Source organism: Rhinoderma darwinii, assembly GCF_050947455.1.
Source record: "Rhinoderma darwinii isolate aRhiDar2 chromosome 3 unlocalized genomic scaffold, aRhiDar2.hap1 SUPER_3_unloc_18, whole genome shotgun sequence".
NCBI lineage: Eukaryota > Metazoa > Chordata > Amphibia > Anura > Rhinodermatidae > Rhinoderma > Rhinoderma darwinii.
The window spans coordinates 63,803-78,786 of NW_027461743.1; the positions used below are offsets into that span (position 1 = coordinate 63,803).

Sequence of the window (14,984 nt, forward strand, 5' to 3'; positions counted from 1 at the left end):
CATACAGCTGAGATCTCTCGATGCAAACCTTCTGATGCTGAAAACACAATTTTAATCAGTAAAGCTCCTAAAAAGCAGCCAATTGCTTGAAACACAGTCATAACTGCCATACAGACGGCCCTGATCCTGCTCGGAGCCAGGCAAAATGTAATGAAAGAACCTGCGGAGAGAAAAGGGGGCGGCAGTCAGTGATCACTATTCACATTAAGCATAAAGTTCATATTCGCTTTGCTACCCCGCCCATGAGGAGACATTGTATTAATGAGGAGCCTCTCTAAGTTTGACATTCCATCTGGTCTGTGTGAGATTTGTTCTTCTCGTCCGGGATCACTAATATGACCTCAATGTCTCGGGAAGGCACACCGTTTTGAAAGTCCAAGGTCACCTCTCAACTTCCTGCAGTTAGATAACTGCTAAAACCATAAATATCACATGCAGAAATTGCTAAAACAGGACCAAAGACCATATTGATTGTCCCCTTTTCTGTGGCGCTCCTCCCTTTCTCTCCATGGCTCATTCCCTTTGTTTACAAGGGCCTTTCCTCTTCCCTTTCTGTGGTTCCTTTTCGGCTCCTCATTTCCTTTGGGTGGTCCCTCCTCTTTTCCGCCCTGTGGCTTCTCCCCTCCTCCCTGTGGCTCCTCTTTCACTCTATGTGGCTCCTCTTCTCCTCCCTGTGGCTCTTCTTCTCCCTGTGGCTCCTCCTCTCCCCTCCCTGTGGCTCCTCTTCTCCTCCCTGTGGATCCTCTTCTTCTCCGTGTTGGGCTCTACTTCCCCTCTGTGGCTCCTCTTCTTTGTGGCTCCTATTCTCCTCCCTGTGGCTACTTTCCTCCTCCCTATGTCTCCCCCTTTCCTCCCTGTGGCTCCTCTTCGCTGTGGCCCCTCCCCTCCCTGTGGCTCCTCTTTTTCTCTCTGTGGCTCCTCGTCTCTCAGTGGCTCTTCTCCTCCCTGTGGCTCCTCACTGTGGCCCCTCCCCTCCTCTGTATGGCTTCCCCTCGTGCAGGTTTTACGCTGAAGCCAGTGCAATGTCTTATTAATGGCAGCATGGAAGAGAGAAGCTGCAGAAATCAAGTAGGTTTCCAGGTACTCGAGGGCCACAAAGGTTGGTTACCTAGTTACATAATGGAAGAAACATAGTCCCTCCAGCAGCACAGAGTATGTCAGGAGCCATACAGAATATGTGTGTGGGGGGCTGTAAAGATGTCATGTGCTGTTCCAGGATTATTTGTGTCACATGATCAGCATTACAGTCTTTAGTGCCCCCTGTGCCATGGTCTCAGACTTTTGTCTCCTAGAATTGTTGGGGCGGGCAGAACCTGATGCCATGTGACCTCACCTGGATGACACCTTTGATGATCTTAGTGGGGGAGAAGATTACTATATGTTACACTTACAAGCAGGGGCCACCATGACCTCCGCCATTCCCAGGAACACGTACTGTGGGGCCAGGTGGAGACAGGACATGGAGGACACCCACAAAACCTTCCCCGAGAGGGTCTGTTCCACCAGAGGGAACCACTTGCGATGGATTTCATAGACCCCAGCAATGAGCAGGGACAGAGCGGCAGCAACGTGACCACAAACTGCAGAGACATGAGAAATGGTTAATGCTCCAGCGACACAAACTTATCTGTAGAGGGCGCCGCTCATCATCATTCCCTTATATCCAGCCGCAGCAGCACACCAAGGGGTTAACCAGACACTGATCAGGACAGAGGGTTAGGGTATATTCACACAGTGCAGTTTTTGTTGCTTTTTCTTGAAGCCACAACCAGGAGTAGGTGATAAAGTAAGGGGAAGCATATGCACCAAAGCTGCACTGTGTAAATATAGCCCTAGCGTTTAGTCAGAATGTATGGAGCAGCCCCTCGCTCCGTGCCCCCATGTTTCCTCCTGTGGACCGGTGCTGGATTGGACTATTCTACCCGTCATTCACATTATTGCAGCATCTTTTTCAAGCGCTCTCGTCAGATGGCGAACAGGTGGGGACAATGCTGGTCCTATAACTGGTGGGCATGCGCCACGTTTCTATAGGGACGACAGGGTAGTGAGAAAGCTCTACAGATGGACTATGACTGCCTGGCCAGAGGGGGATCTTCTCTCCTTGCTTCATTATTGGGGTGACATTTGGGTCCCTACATCTCCAGCCATGAGGACGGGATACAAACACAAGGGGTTCTGGGAAAAATATTACTGGGTCATAGAACTAAGACTGAGCGGAAGAGACAATCTGATGGTCCATTGTTCCGCTTCACATGATTCTAAGACTACTTCCTCAACACTGAGATTTCACAAGGATGATGAGGGCTGTGGTCAAAGTTTAGGTTTAATGATGAGTTGCCGTGAAATAACTTGAGGAAACACCAAGGAGGGCAACAGCAAAAACTTTACCACCGTGATAAATTTGGCGCATCTTCTGCTGCCTGAATGTCACAATATTAGTAAATCGGCCCTTTAAGTTGTACCTGATAACTGTACGGGGGGTTACAAGGGGGTCCAGCCCCTCCCCCACTGCTATCAGTATTAATGAATCTCCACCAGACTAGGGGCCTCGGCCTTCACGGGGGCCACACACTTTGGTTGGTGTTATTTGGGAGACTCAGGGTGTCAGTCAGGCTGAGTCTCGTGACGTCTCCCATCCAGATGATCATTCATGGTGTCACTCACCTATGGCCACGCAGGGCAGCAGCCGGTAACCTCGCTCGGCGGACAGGAAGGAGTGGACTCTCTCCAGACACGGAGCCAGAAGAATGATGGGGATGATACTTATGACCTTCATGGCAGCGATCGGCAGCAGGAACCCGTTGAGGCTCAGGTTCGAGTTCATAGACTGAATGAAGTATCCAGACGAAACCTGCAGACAGAACATGGGGTGATAGTATTAGGGGGGCAGGGACAGAACAGATGGGAACCAGACCAAACCTTAGTGGTGTTTAGACAAGATCCACCCCGAGCCCCAAAACCAATGGTGTCACCGTAGGGGGTGCGAAGGCTCAGCCACAACTTATGCCACGGAGGAAGAGCCGGGCACAAAGACGTCTACAACTCGTACCACCATGTGCATGAGGCCTTAATGTCCATCACAGCCACCAGAAAGAGCGGAGAGCAGTCCACGCGCACATCCCGGGACTATCACCACATTTTGGAGGGTTTACTCTTTCTGGCAGCTTTTCAGGGCTTGGATTGTGCACTCATTCGTGTCCCTGCCCGTCCTTAGCCTTTCTTTTGTTGTTCTCAGCCTTTATTGTCGTGTCACCCACCTGAGCGGTACAAATTCTGTACAGAACCTGCAAGACAAAGAGCGGGAGGAGCCGTAGCAGAGCCTTGGCATTTTCCACATGGTACTCGCTGTAACAGCCGCCATTATATTCCTTGGCGCGATCTAACCAGCTGGAAACATGTCCCCCGATGTGACGGTAGTGATGGCAGCACATCCTTACTGCGTTTACGAACACGCCAAGCGTCATCGCGAACGAACCGGCTGCAAAACACAAACATTTATAGCGTTACTATCACACACAGGGAGGCGGCGGTCCACATATTCTAGAAGAGCCGGCGAGCAGCAGCCGCGGCGCACACACAGGGAGGCGGCGGTCCACATATTCTAGAAGAGCCGGCGAGCAGCAGCCGCGGCGCACACACAGGGAGGTGGCGGTCCACATATTCTTCACACACAGACACAACATAATGAGAGAAACTGAAAATCCAGACTCAATCAATGTCAAGTTTCCTATTCAGAAACGATAGAAGAAAAAAACACGGATTTATAACCGGAAAATCAGAAAATGTCTGATCAGTGTAAACAGCTCATTCGTAGGCCTGGACCTCCCGGTCAGATGGATGAGGCTGCGTCTTCTTATTGGTCGGTGGATGAGGCTGCGTCTTCTTATTGGTCGGTGGATGAGGCTGCGTCTTCTTATTGGTCGGTGGATGAGGCTGCGTCTTCTTATTGGTCGGTGGATGAGGCTGCGTCTACTTATTGGTCGGTGGATGAGGCTGTGACTTCTTATTGGTCGGTGGATGAGGCTGCGTCTTCTTATTGGTCGGTGGATGAGGCTGCGTCTTCTTATTGGTCGGTGGATGAGGCTGCGTCTTCTTATTGGTCAATGGATGAGGCTGCGTCTTCTTATTGGTCGGTGGATGAGGCTGCGTCTTCTTATTGGTCGGTGGATGAGGCTGTGACTTCTTATTGGTCGGTGGATGAGGCTGCGTCTTCTTATTGGTCGGTGGATGAGACTGCGTCTTCTTATTGGTCGGTGGATGAGGCTGCGTCTTCTTATTGGTCAGTGGATGAGGCTGCGTCTTCTTATTGGTCGGTGGATGAGGCTGCGTCTTCTTATTGGTCGGTGGATGAGGCTGTGACTTCTTATTGGTCGGTGGATGAGGCTGCGTCTTCTTATTGGTCAGTGGATGAGGCTGCGTCTTCTTATTGGTCGGTGGATGAGGCTGCGTCTTCTTATTGGTCGGTGGATGAGGCTGCGTCTTCTTATTGGTCGGTGGATGAGGCTGCGTCTTCTTATTGGTCGGTGGATGAGGCTGCGTCTTCTTATTGGTCGGTGGATGAGGCTGCGTCTTCTTATTGGTCGGTGGATGAGGCTGCGTCTTCTTATTAGTCAGTAGATGAGGCTGTGACTTCTTATTGGTCTGTGGATGAGGCTGTGACTTCTTATTGGTCTGTGGATGAGGCTGTGTCTTCTTATTGGTCGGTGGATGAGGCTGTGTCTTCTTATTGGTCGGATGGATGAGGCTGCGTCTTCTTATTGGTCGGTGGATGAGGCTGCATCTTCTTATTGGTCGGTGGATGAGGCTGTGACTTCTTATTGGTCAGTGGATGAGGCTGCGTCTTCTTATTTGTCGGTGGATGAGGCTGCGTCTTCTTATTGGTCGGTGGATGAGGCTGCATCTTCTTATTGGTCGGTGGATGATTCTGCGTCTTCTTATTGGTCGGTGGATGAGGCTGCGTCTTCTTATTGGTCGGTGGATGAGGCTGCGTCTTCTTATTGGTCGGTGGATGAGGCTGCGTCTACTTATTGGTCGGTGGATGAGGCTGGGACTTCTTATTGGTCGGTGGATGAGGCTGCGTCTTCTTATTGGTCGGTGGATGAGGCTGCGTCTTCTTATTGGTCGGTGGATGAGGCTGCGTCTTCTTATTGGTCAATGGATGAGGCTGCGTCTTCTTATTGGTCGGTGGATGAGGCTGCGTCTTCTTATTGGTCGGTGGATGAGGCTGTGACTTCTTATTGGTCGGTGGATGAGGCTGCGTCTTCTTATTGGTCGGTGGATGAGACTGCGTCTTCTTATTGGTCGGCGGATGAGGCCGCGTCTTCTTATTGGTCAGTGGATGAGGCTGCGTCTTCTTATTGGTCGGTGGATGAGGCTGCGTCTTCTTATTGGTCGGTGGATGAGGCTGTGACTTCTTATTGGTCGGTGGATGAGGCTGCGTCTTCTTATTGGTCAGTGGATGAGGCTGCGTCTTCTTATTGGTCGGTGGATGAGGCTGCGTCTTCTTATTGGTCGGTGGATGAGGCTGCGTCTTCTTATTGGTCGGTGGATGAGGCTGCGTCTTCTTATTGGTCGGTGGATGAGGCTGCGTCTTCTTATTGGTCGGTGGATGAGGCTGTGACTTCTTATTGGTCGGTGGATGAGGCTGCGTCTTCTTATTGGTCGGTGGATGAGGCTGCGTCTTCTTATTGGTCGGTGGATGAGGCTGCGTCTTCTTATTGGTCAGTGGATGAGGCTGCGTCTTCTTATTGGTCGGTGGATGAGGCTGCGTCTTCTTATTGGTCGGTGGATGAGGCTGCGTCTTCTTATTGGTCGGTGGATGAGGCTGCGTCTTCTTATTGGTCGGTGGATGAGGCTGCGTCTTCGTATTGGTCAGTGGATGAGGCTGCGTCTTCTTATTGGTCGGTGGATGAGGCTGCGTCTTCTTATTGGTCGGTGGATGAGGCTGCGTCTTCTCATTGGCCGCTTGGGCTGCACAGTCTCCGTCTGTAGGTTGCATCATGTCAGACGTTTCCTCTGTTGAGTATCATGGGATTCACACGGGCACAGACATGATCACTTTCTACAGCGGGGGGGGGGGGGGGTAACGTGATCCGCAGGCGCCGCTTACCTTTCACCGGTTGGTAGAGGAGCTCGTTACGCGCCATGTGAATAGTAATTAAGGCCATAACGACCGACATGAACGGAATCAGAAATCCCAAATTCTTGGCCACGGACTGTTGTATATAAGAGATTCCAACAAACACAACCAGTGAGTTAAGATTAACGAGCCAATAAAACCTGCGGACAGAAAGCACGAGATTATACTCCAGTCACATTCAAAGCAGCAGTCACAATTCTGCTGTTACATCATATCTTAATCTCTAGCTACATCCAGAGCTGAAGTTACAGTTCTCAGGTCTTTTCAAGATCACTGCTTGTTGTCATTCAGTAGGAACATTCATTGTTTGCTTCTAGTGGATAAAATTCTGTCCATGGTCATGTGATGGACACGCAGGTGCACGGCTCGTTACAGGGTCATGTGATGGACACGCAGGTGCACCGCTCGTTACAGGGTCATGTGATGGACACACAGGTGCACGGCTCGTTACAGGGACATGTGATGGACACGCAGGTGCACGGCTCGTTACAGGGTCATGTGATTGACACACAAGTGCACGGCTCATTACAGGGTCATGTGATGGACACACAGGGGCACGGCTCGTTACAGGGTCATGTGATGGACACAGGTGCACAGCTCGTTTCAGGGTCATGTAATGGACGCACAGGTGCACAGCTCGTTACAGGGTCATGTGATGGACACACAGGTACACGGCTCGTTAGAAGACACAGCTCTGATACACATACTGTTACTGTACATCACATGACTCTGTAACGATCCCAGCACCTGTGTGCCCAGCACATGACTCTGTAATGATCCCAGCACCTGTGTGCCCAGCACATGACTCTGTAACGATCCCAGCACCTGTGTGTCCAGTGCATGACCCTGTAACGATCCCAGCACCTGTGTGTCCAGTGCATGACCTTGAAACGATCCCAGCACCTGTGTGTCCAGTGCATGACACTGTAACGAGCCATGCACCTGTGTGTTCATCACATGATCATGGACAAAATAAGAACAAGCAGAGATCCTGAAAACTGTGGGGAATTCATACAGAACATATATTGGAAAAGTGTATACATTTTAATTGTACAAAAAAATCACACATGATCGCACCGTCTTGGACTCATCGCGTCTGGTTGAGTTGGCGCCATTCAGAGCCTCTTTATGATGTGGAGTCATGAGAGAGAGGGAGAGAGAGTTGGGAAGAGAGAGAGAGAGATAGGAGGAGAGAGGGAGAGAGAGATAGGGGGGGAGAGAGAGAGGGGAGAGAGAGGGAGAGAGAGGGAGAGAGAGAGGAGAGAGAGGGAGAGAGGGGGGGACACAGAGAGAGGACGAGAGAGAGAGGGAGAGAGAGGGGAAGAGAGAGGGAGATAGATAAAGAGAGAGGACGAGAGAGAGGGGGGAAGAGAGAGGGAGAGAGAGGGGAAGAGAGAGAGGAGAGAGATAGAGAGAGAGAGAGAGAGAGGGAGAGAGAGGGATAGAGAGAGGGAGAGAGGGAGTGAGAGAGGGGGAAGAGAGAGGAGAGAGGGAAAGAGGGGGGAGAGAGAGAGAGAGAGGGAGAGAGGGGGTAAGAGAGAGAGAGGGGGAGGGAGAGGGGGAGAGAGAGAGGGAGAGAGGGGGGAAGAGAAAGAGGGGGAGAGAGAGGGGGAGAGAGAGGGGAGAGAGGGAGAGAGAGAGGGGAGGAGAGAGAGAGAGGGGGAGAGAGAGAGGAGAGAGGGAGAGAGAGAGGGGAGGAGAGAGAGAGAGGGGGAGAGAGAGGGGGAGAGAGAGGGAGAGAGAGGAAGAGAGAGGGAGAGAGGGAGAGAGAGGGGAGAGAGGGAGAGGGAGGGAGAGAGAGAGAGAGGGGGAAGAGAGAGGGGGAAAGAGGGAGAGAGAGGGGGAAGAGAGAGAGAGAGAGGGGAGAAAAGAGGGGGAGAGAGGGGGGAGTGAGAGAGAGGGAGAGAGAGGGGAAGAGAGAGAGGGAGGGGGAGAGAAAGGGTGAAAGAGGGGGAAAGAGCAAGAGAGGGGAAAAGGGGGGAGAGAGAGGGAGGGAGGGATGGAGAAAGAGATGAAGAGAGAGGGAGTGAGGGGGATAGAGAGGGGAGCGAGAGGGAGGGAGGGGAAGAAAGAGAGAGAGATGGAGAGAGAGATGGAGTGAGGGGGAGAGAGAGGGAGGGGAAGAAAGAGAGAGAGGGAGAGGGAAGGGGAGAAGGAGAGAGAAAGAGAGGGAGACATGGAGAGAGAGAGGGAGAGAGAGAGGGAGGGGAGAGAGAGAGAGAGGGGAGAGAGGGATAGGGTGAGAGGGGAGAGATAGAGGGGGGAAATAGAGAGAGATAGAAAGAGAGAGAAAGAGATAGTTACATGGGGAGAGAAAGAGAGGGGGAGAGAAAGAGAGGGGGAGAGAGAGAGAGGGGGAGAGAAAAGGAGAGAGAGAGAGAGAGAGAGAGAGAGAGAAAACCTGGGACAGATATAGAGACTTAGGAAGAGACAAAAACTGGGACAAAGATAGAGACAGGGACAGACATAGGGATAGGAAAAGAGATGGAGACAGGGGCAGAAAGAGAGGCAGAGAAAGAGACAGCAAGAGACAGGAAAAGATAAAGGGACAGAGATAGAGATGGACAGAAAAACACGAATGTAAATAGAGACCGAAACAGAGGTTATGACAAGGAAAGAGATAAAGATAGGGACAAAGAGAGAGGGAGGCGAAACAAGGACAGAGATAGAAAGGGAAAGAGACAGAGAAAGGGACAAAAATAGTAAGGGACAGAGAAAGAGATTAAAACCGTGATGAAGAAACGTAAAGAGATACAAACTTACATGAGAGTTACATGATAACATTCTGCTGCCTGCAGTCACCACTAGGGGGAGCTCACTGCATACAGAAATACACAGTTACCATAGAGTTACATTACAAAATTCTGCTGCCTGCCGCCACCACTAGGAGGAGCTCACTACATACAGATATATACAGCTCCCATAGAGTTACATGATAACATTCTGCTGCCTGCAGTCACCACTAGGGGGAGCTCACTACATACAGATATATACAGCTCCCATAGAGTTACATGATAACATTCTAATGCCTGCAGCCACCACTAGGAGGAGCTCACTACATACAGATATATACAGCTCCCATAGAGTTACATGATAACATCCTGCTGCCTGCAGTCACCACTAGGGGGAGCTCACTACATACAGATATATACAGCTCCCATAGAGTTACATGATAACATTCTAATGCCTGCAGACACCACTAGGAGGAGCTCACTACATACAGATATATACAGCTCCCATAGAGTTACATGATAACATTCTGCTGCCTGCAGCCACCACTAGAGGTAGCTCACTACATACAGATATATACAGCTCCCATAGAGTTACATGATAATATTCTGCTGCCTGCAGCCACCACTAGGGGGAGCTCACTACATACAGATATATACAGCTCCCATAGAGTTACATGATAACATTCTGCTGCCTGCAGTCACCACTAGGGGGGGCTTACTACATACAGATATATACAGCTCCCATAGAGTTACATGATAACATTCTACTACCTGCAGTCACCACTAAGAGGAGCTGAAAACATACAGATATATACAGCTCCCGTAGAGTTACATGATAACATTCTGCTGCCTGCAGCCACCACTAGGGGGAGCTCACTACATACAGAAATATACAGCTCCCATAGAGTTACATGATAACATTCTGCTGATTTCAGTCACCACTAGAGGGAGCTCGCTACATACAGATATATACAGCTCCCATAGAGTTACATGATAACATTCTGCTGCCTGCTGTCACCACTAGGGGGAGCTTACTACATACAGATATACACAGCTCCCCTAGAGTTACATGATAACATTCTGCTGCCTGTAGTCACCACTAGGGGGAGCTCACTACATACAGATATATATAGCTCTCATAGAGTTACATGATAACATTCTGCTGCCTGCAGCCACCACTAGAGGTAGCTCACTACATACAGATATATACAGCTCCCATAGAGTTACATGATAATATTCTGCTGCCTGCAGCCACCACTAGGGGGAGCTCACTACATACAGATATATACAGCTCCCATAGAGTTACATGATAACATTCTAATGCCTGCAGACACCACTAGGAGGAGCTCACTACATACAGATATATACAGCTCCCATAGAGTTACATGATAACATTCTGCTGCCTGCAGCCACCACTAGAGGTAGCTCACCACATACAGATATACACAGCTCCCATAGAGTTACATGATAATATTCTGCTGCCTGCAGCCACCACTAGGGGGAGCTCACTACATACAGATATATACAGCTCCCATAGAGTTACATGATAACATTCTGCTGCCTGCAGTCACCACTAGGGGGAGCTTACTACAAACAGATATATACAGCTCCCATAGAGTTACATGATAACATTCTACTACCTGCAGTCACCACTAAGAGGAGCTGAAAACATACAGATATATACAGCTCCCGTAGAGTTACATGATAACATTCTGTTGCCTGAAGTTACCACTAGGGGGCTTTCAATACATACAGATATATACAGCTCCCATAGAGTTACGTGATAACATTCTGCTGCCTGCAGTCACCACTAGGGGAAGGTTACTACATACAGATATATACAGCTCCCATAGAGTTACATGATAACATTCTGTTGCCTGCAGTCACCATTAGGGGAAGGTCACTACATACAGATATATACAGCTCCCATAGAGTTACATGATAACATTCTGTTGCCTGCAGTCACCATTAGGGGAAGGTCACTACATACAGATATATACAGCTCCCATAGGGTTACATGATAACATTCTGCTGCCTGCAGTCACCATTAGGGGAAGGTCACTAAATACAGATATATAAAGCTCCCATAGAGTCACATGATAACATTCTGCTGCCTGCAGCCACCACTAGGGGGAGCTCACTACATACAGAAATATACAGCTCCCATAGAGTTACATGATAACATTCTGCTGATTGCAGTCACCACTAGAGGGAGCTCGCTACATACAGATATATACAGCTCCCTTAGAGTTACATAATAACATTCTGCTGATTGCAGTCACCACTAAGAGGAGCTCACTACATACAGATATATACAGCTCCCATAGAGTTACATGATAACATTCTGCTGCCTGCTGTCACCACTAGGGGGAGCTTACTACATACAGATATATACAGATCCCATAGAGTTACATGATAACATTCTGCTGCCTGTAGTCACCACTAGGGGGAGCTCACTACATACAGATATATACAGCTCTCAAAGAGTTACATGATAACATTCTGCTGCCTGCAGCCACCACTAGAGGTAGCTCACTACATACAGATATATACAGCTCCCATAGAGTTACATGATAATATTCTGCTGCCTGCAGCCACCACTAGGGGGAGCTCACTACATACAGATATATACAGCTCCCATAGAGTTACATGATAACATTCTGCTGCCTGCAGTCACCACTAGGGGGAGCTCACTACATACAGATATATACAGCTCCCATAGAGTTACATGATAACATTCTAATGCCTGCAGCCACCACTAGGAGGAGCTCACTACATACAGATATATACAGCTCCCATAGAGTTACATGATAACATTCTGCTGCCTGCAGTCGCCACTAGGGGGAGTTCACTACATACAGATATATATAGCTCCCATAGAGTTACATGATAACATTCTAATGCCTGCAGATACCACTAGGAGGAGCTCACTACATACAGATATATACAGCTCCCATAGAGTTACATGATAACATTCTGCTGCCTGCAGCCACCACTAGAGGTAGCTCACTACATACAGATATACACAGCTCCCATAGAGTTACATGATAATATTCTGCTGCCTGCAGCCACCACTAGGGGGAGCTCACTACATACAGATATATACAGCTCCCATAGACTTACATGATAACATTCTGCTGCCTGCAGTCACCACTAGGGGGAGCTTACTACAAACAGATATATACAGCTCCCATAGAGTTACATGATAACATTCTACTACCTGCAGTCACCACTAAGAGGAGCTGAAAACATACAGATATATACAGCTCCCGTAGAGTTACATGATAACATTCTGTTGCCTGAAGTTACCACTAGGGGGATTTCAATACATACAGATATATACAGCTCCCATAGAGTTACGTGATAACATTCTGCTGCCTGCAGTCACCACTAGGGGAAGGTTACTACATACAGATATATACAGCTCCCATAGAGTTACATGATAACATTCTGTTGCCTGCAGTCACCATTAGGGGAAGGTCACTACATACAGATATATACAGCTCCCATAGAGTTACATGATAACATTCTGTTGCCTGCAGTCACCATTAGGGGAAGGTCACTACATACAGATATATACAGCTCCCATAGGGTTACATGATAACATTCTGCTGCCTGCAGTCACCATTAGGGAAAGGTCACTACATACAGATATATAAAGCTCCCATAGAGTCACATGATAACATTCTGCTGCCTGCAGCCACCACTAGGGGGAGCTCACTACATACAGAAATATACAGCTCCCATAGAGTTACATGATAACATTCTGCTGATTGCAGTCACCACTAGAGGGAGCTCGCTACATACAGATATATACAGCTCCCTTAGAGTTACATAATAACATTCTGCTGATTGCAGTCACCACTAAGAGGAGCTCACTACATACAGATATATACAGCTCCCATAGAGTTACATGATAACATTCTGCTGCCTGCAGTCACCACTAGGGGGAGCTTACTACATACAGATATATACAGCTCCCATAGAGTTACATGATAACATTCTGCTGCCTGTAGTCACCACTAGGGGGAGCTCACTACATACAGATATATACAGCTCCCATAGAGTTACATGATAACATTCTGCTGCCTGCAGTAACCACTAGGGGGGGCTTACTACATACAGATATATACAGCTCCCATAGAGTTACATGATAACATTCTGCTGATTGCAGTCACCACTAGAGGGAGCTCGCTACATACAGATATATACAGCTCCCTTAGAGTTACATAATAACATTCTGCTGATTGCAGTCACCACTAAGAGGAGCTCACTACATACAGATATATACAGCTCCCATAGAGTTACATGATAACATTCTAATGCCTGCAGATACCACTAGGAGGAGCTCACTACATACAGATATATACAGCTCCCATAGAGTTACATGATAACATTCTGCTGCCTGCAGTCACCACTAGGGGGAGCTTACTACAAACAGATATATACAGCTCCCATAGAGTTACATGATAACATTCTACTACCTGCAGTCTCCACTAAGAGGAGCTGAAAACATACAGATATATACAGCTCCCGTAGAGTTACATGATAACATTCTGTTGCCTGAAGTTACCACTAGGGGGATTTCAATACATACAGATATATACAGCTCCCATAGAGTTACGTGATAACATTCTGCTGCCTGCAGTCACCACTAGGGGAAGGTTACTACATACAGATATATACAGCTCCCATAGAGTTACATGATAACATTCTGTTGCCTGCAGTCACCATTAGGGGAAGGTCACTACATACAGATATATACAGCTCCCATAGAGTTACATGATAACATTCTGTTGCCTGCAGTCACCATTAGGGGAAGGTCACTACATACAGATATATACAGCTCCCATAGGGTTACATGATAACATTCTGCTGCCTGCAGTCACCATTAGGGAAAGGTCACTACATACAGATATATAAAGCTCCCATAGAGTCACATGATAACATTCTGCTGCCTGCAGCCACCACTAGGGGGAGCTCACTACATACAGAAATATACAGCTCCCATAGAGTTACATGATAACATTCTGCTGATTGCAGTCACCACTAGAGGGAGCTCGCTACATACAGATATATACAGCTCCCTTAGAGTTACATAATAACATTCTGCTGATTGCAGTCACCACTAAGAGGAGCTCACTACATACAGATATATACAGCTCCCATAGAGTTACATGATAACATTCTGCTGCCTGCAGTCACCACTAGGGGGAGCTTACTACATACAGATATATACAGCTCCCATAGAGTTACATGATAACATTCTGCTGCCTGTAGTCACCACTAGGGGGAGCTCACTACATACAGATATATACAGCTCCCATAGAGTTACATGATAACATTCTGCTGCCTGCAGTAACCACTAGGGGGGGCTTACTACATACAGATATATACAGCTCCCATAGAGTTACATGATAACATTCTGCTGATTGCAGTCACCACTAGAGGGAGCTCGCTACATACAGATATATACAGCTCCCTTAGAGTTACATAATAACATTCTGCTGATTGCAGTCACCACTAAGAGGAGCTCACTACATACAGATATATACAGCTCCCATAGAGTTACATGATAACATTCTAATGCCTGCAGATACCACTAGGAGGAGCTCACTACATACAGATATATACAGCTCCCATAGAGTTACATGATAACATTCTGCTGCCTGCAGTCACCACTAGGGGGAGCTTACTACAAACAGATATATACAGCTCCCATAGAGTTACATGATAACATTCTACTACCTGCAGTCTCCACTAAGAGGAGCTGAAAACATACAGATATATACAGCTCCCGTAGAGTTACATGATAACATTCTGTTGCCTGAAGTTACCACTAGGGGGATTTCAATACATACAGATATATACAGCTCCCATAGAGTTACGTGATAACATTCTGCTGCCTGCAGTCACCACTAGGGGAAGGTTACTACATACAGATATATACAGCTCCCATAGAGTTACATGATAACATTCTGTTGCCTGCAGTCACCATTAGGGGAAGGTCACTACATACAGATATATACAGCTCCCATAGAGTTACATGATAACATTCTGTTGCCTGCAGTCACCATTAGGGGAAGGTCACTACATACAGATATATACAGCTC

The 14,984-nt window shown here is 48.0% G+C and overlaps 1 protein-coding gene across 1 annotated transcript in view; it reads right to left on the reverse strand.

Annotated features, from left to right (window-relative positions):
* Window positions 1-14,984, reverse strand: part of SLC15A5 (solute carrier family 15 member 5) — a 50,712-nt gene that overhangs the window by 16,473 nt on the left and 19,255 nt on the right. Inside the window, exons 3-7 of the mRNA XM_075847319.1 lie at window positions 6,110-6,279; window positions 3,258-3,478; window positions 2,665-2,851; window positions 1,392-1,580; window positions 29-160 (exon numbers count right to left, since the gene is read on the reverse strand). Of these exons, the coding sequence (XP_075703434.1) occupies window positions 29-160; window positions 1,392-1,580; window positions 2,665-2,851; window positions 3,258-3,478; window positions 6,110-6,279 (899 nt within the window). The remainder of the gene's footprint in view (window positions 1-28; window positions 161-1,391; window positions 1,581-2,664; window positions 2,852-3,257; window positions 3,479-6,109; window positions 6,280-14,984) is intronic.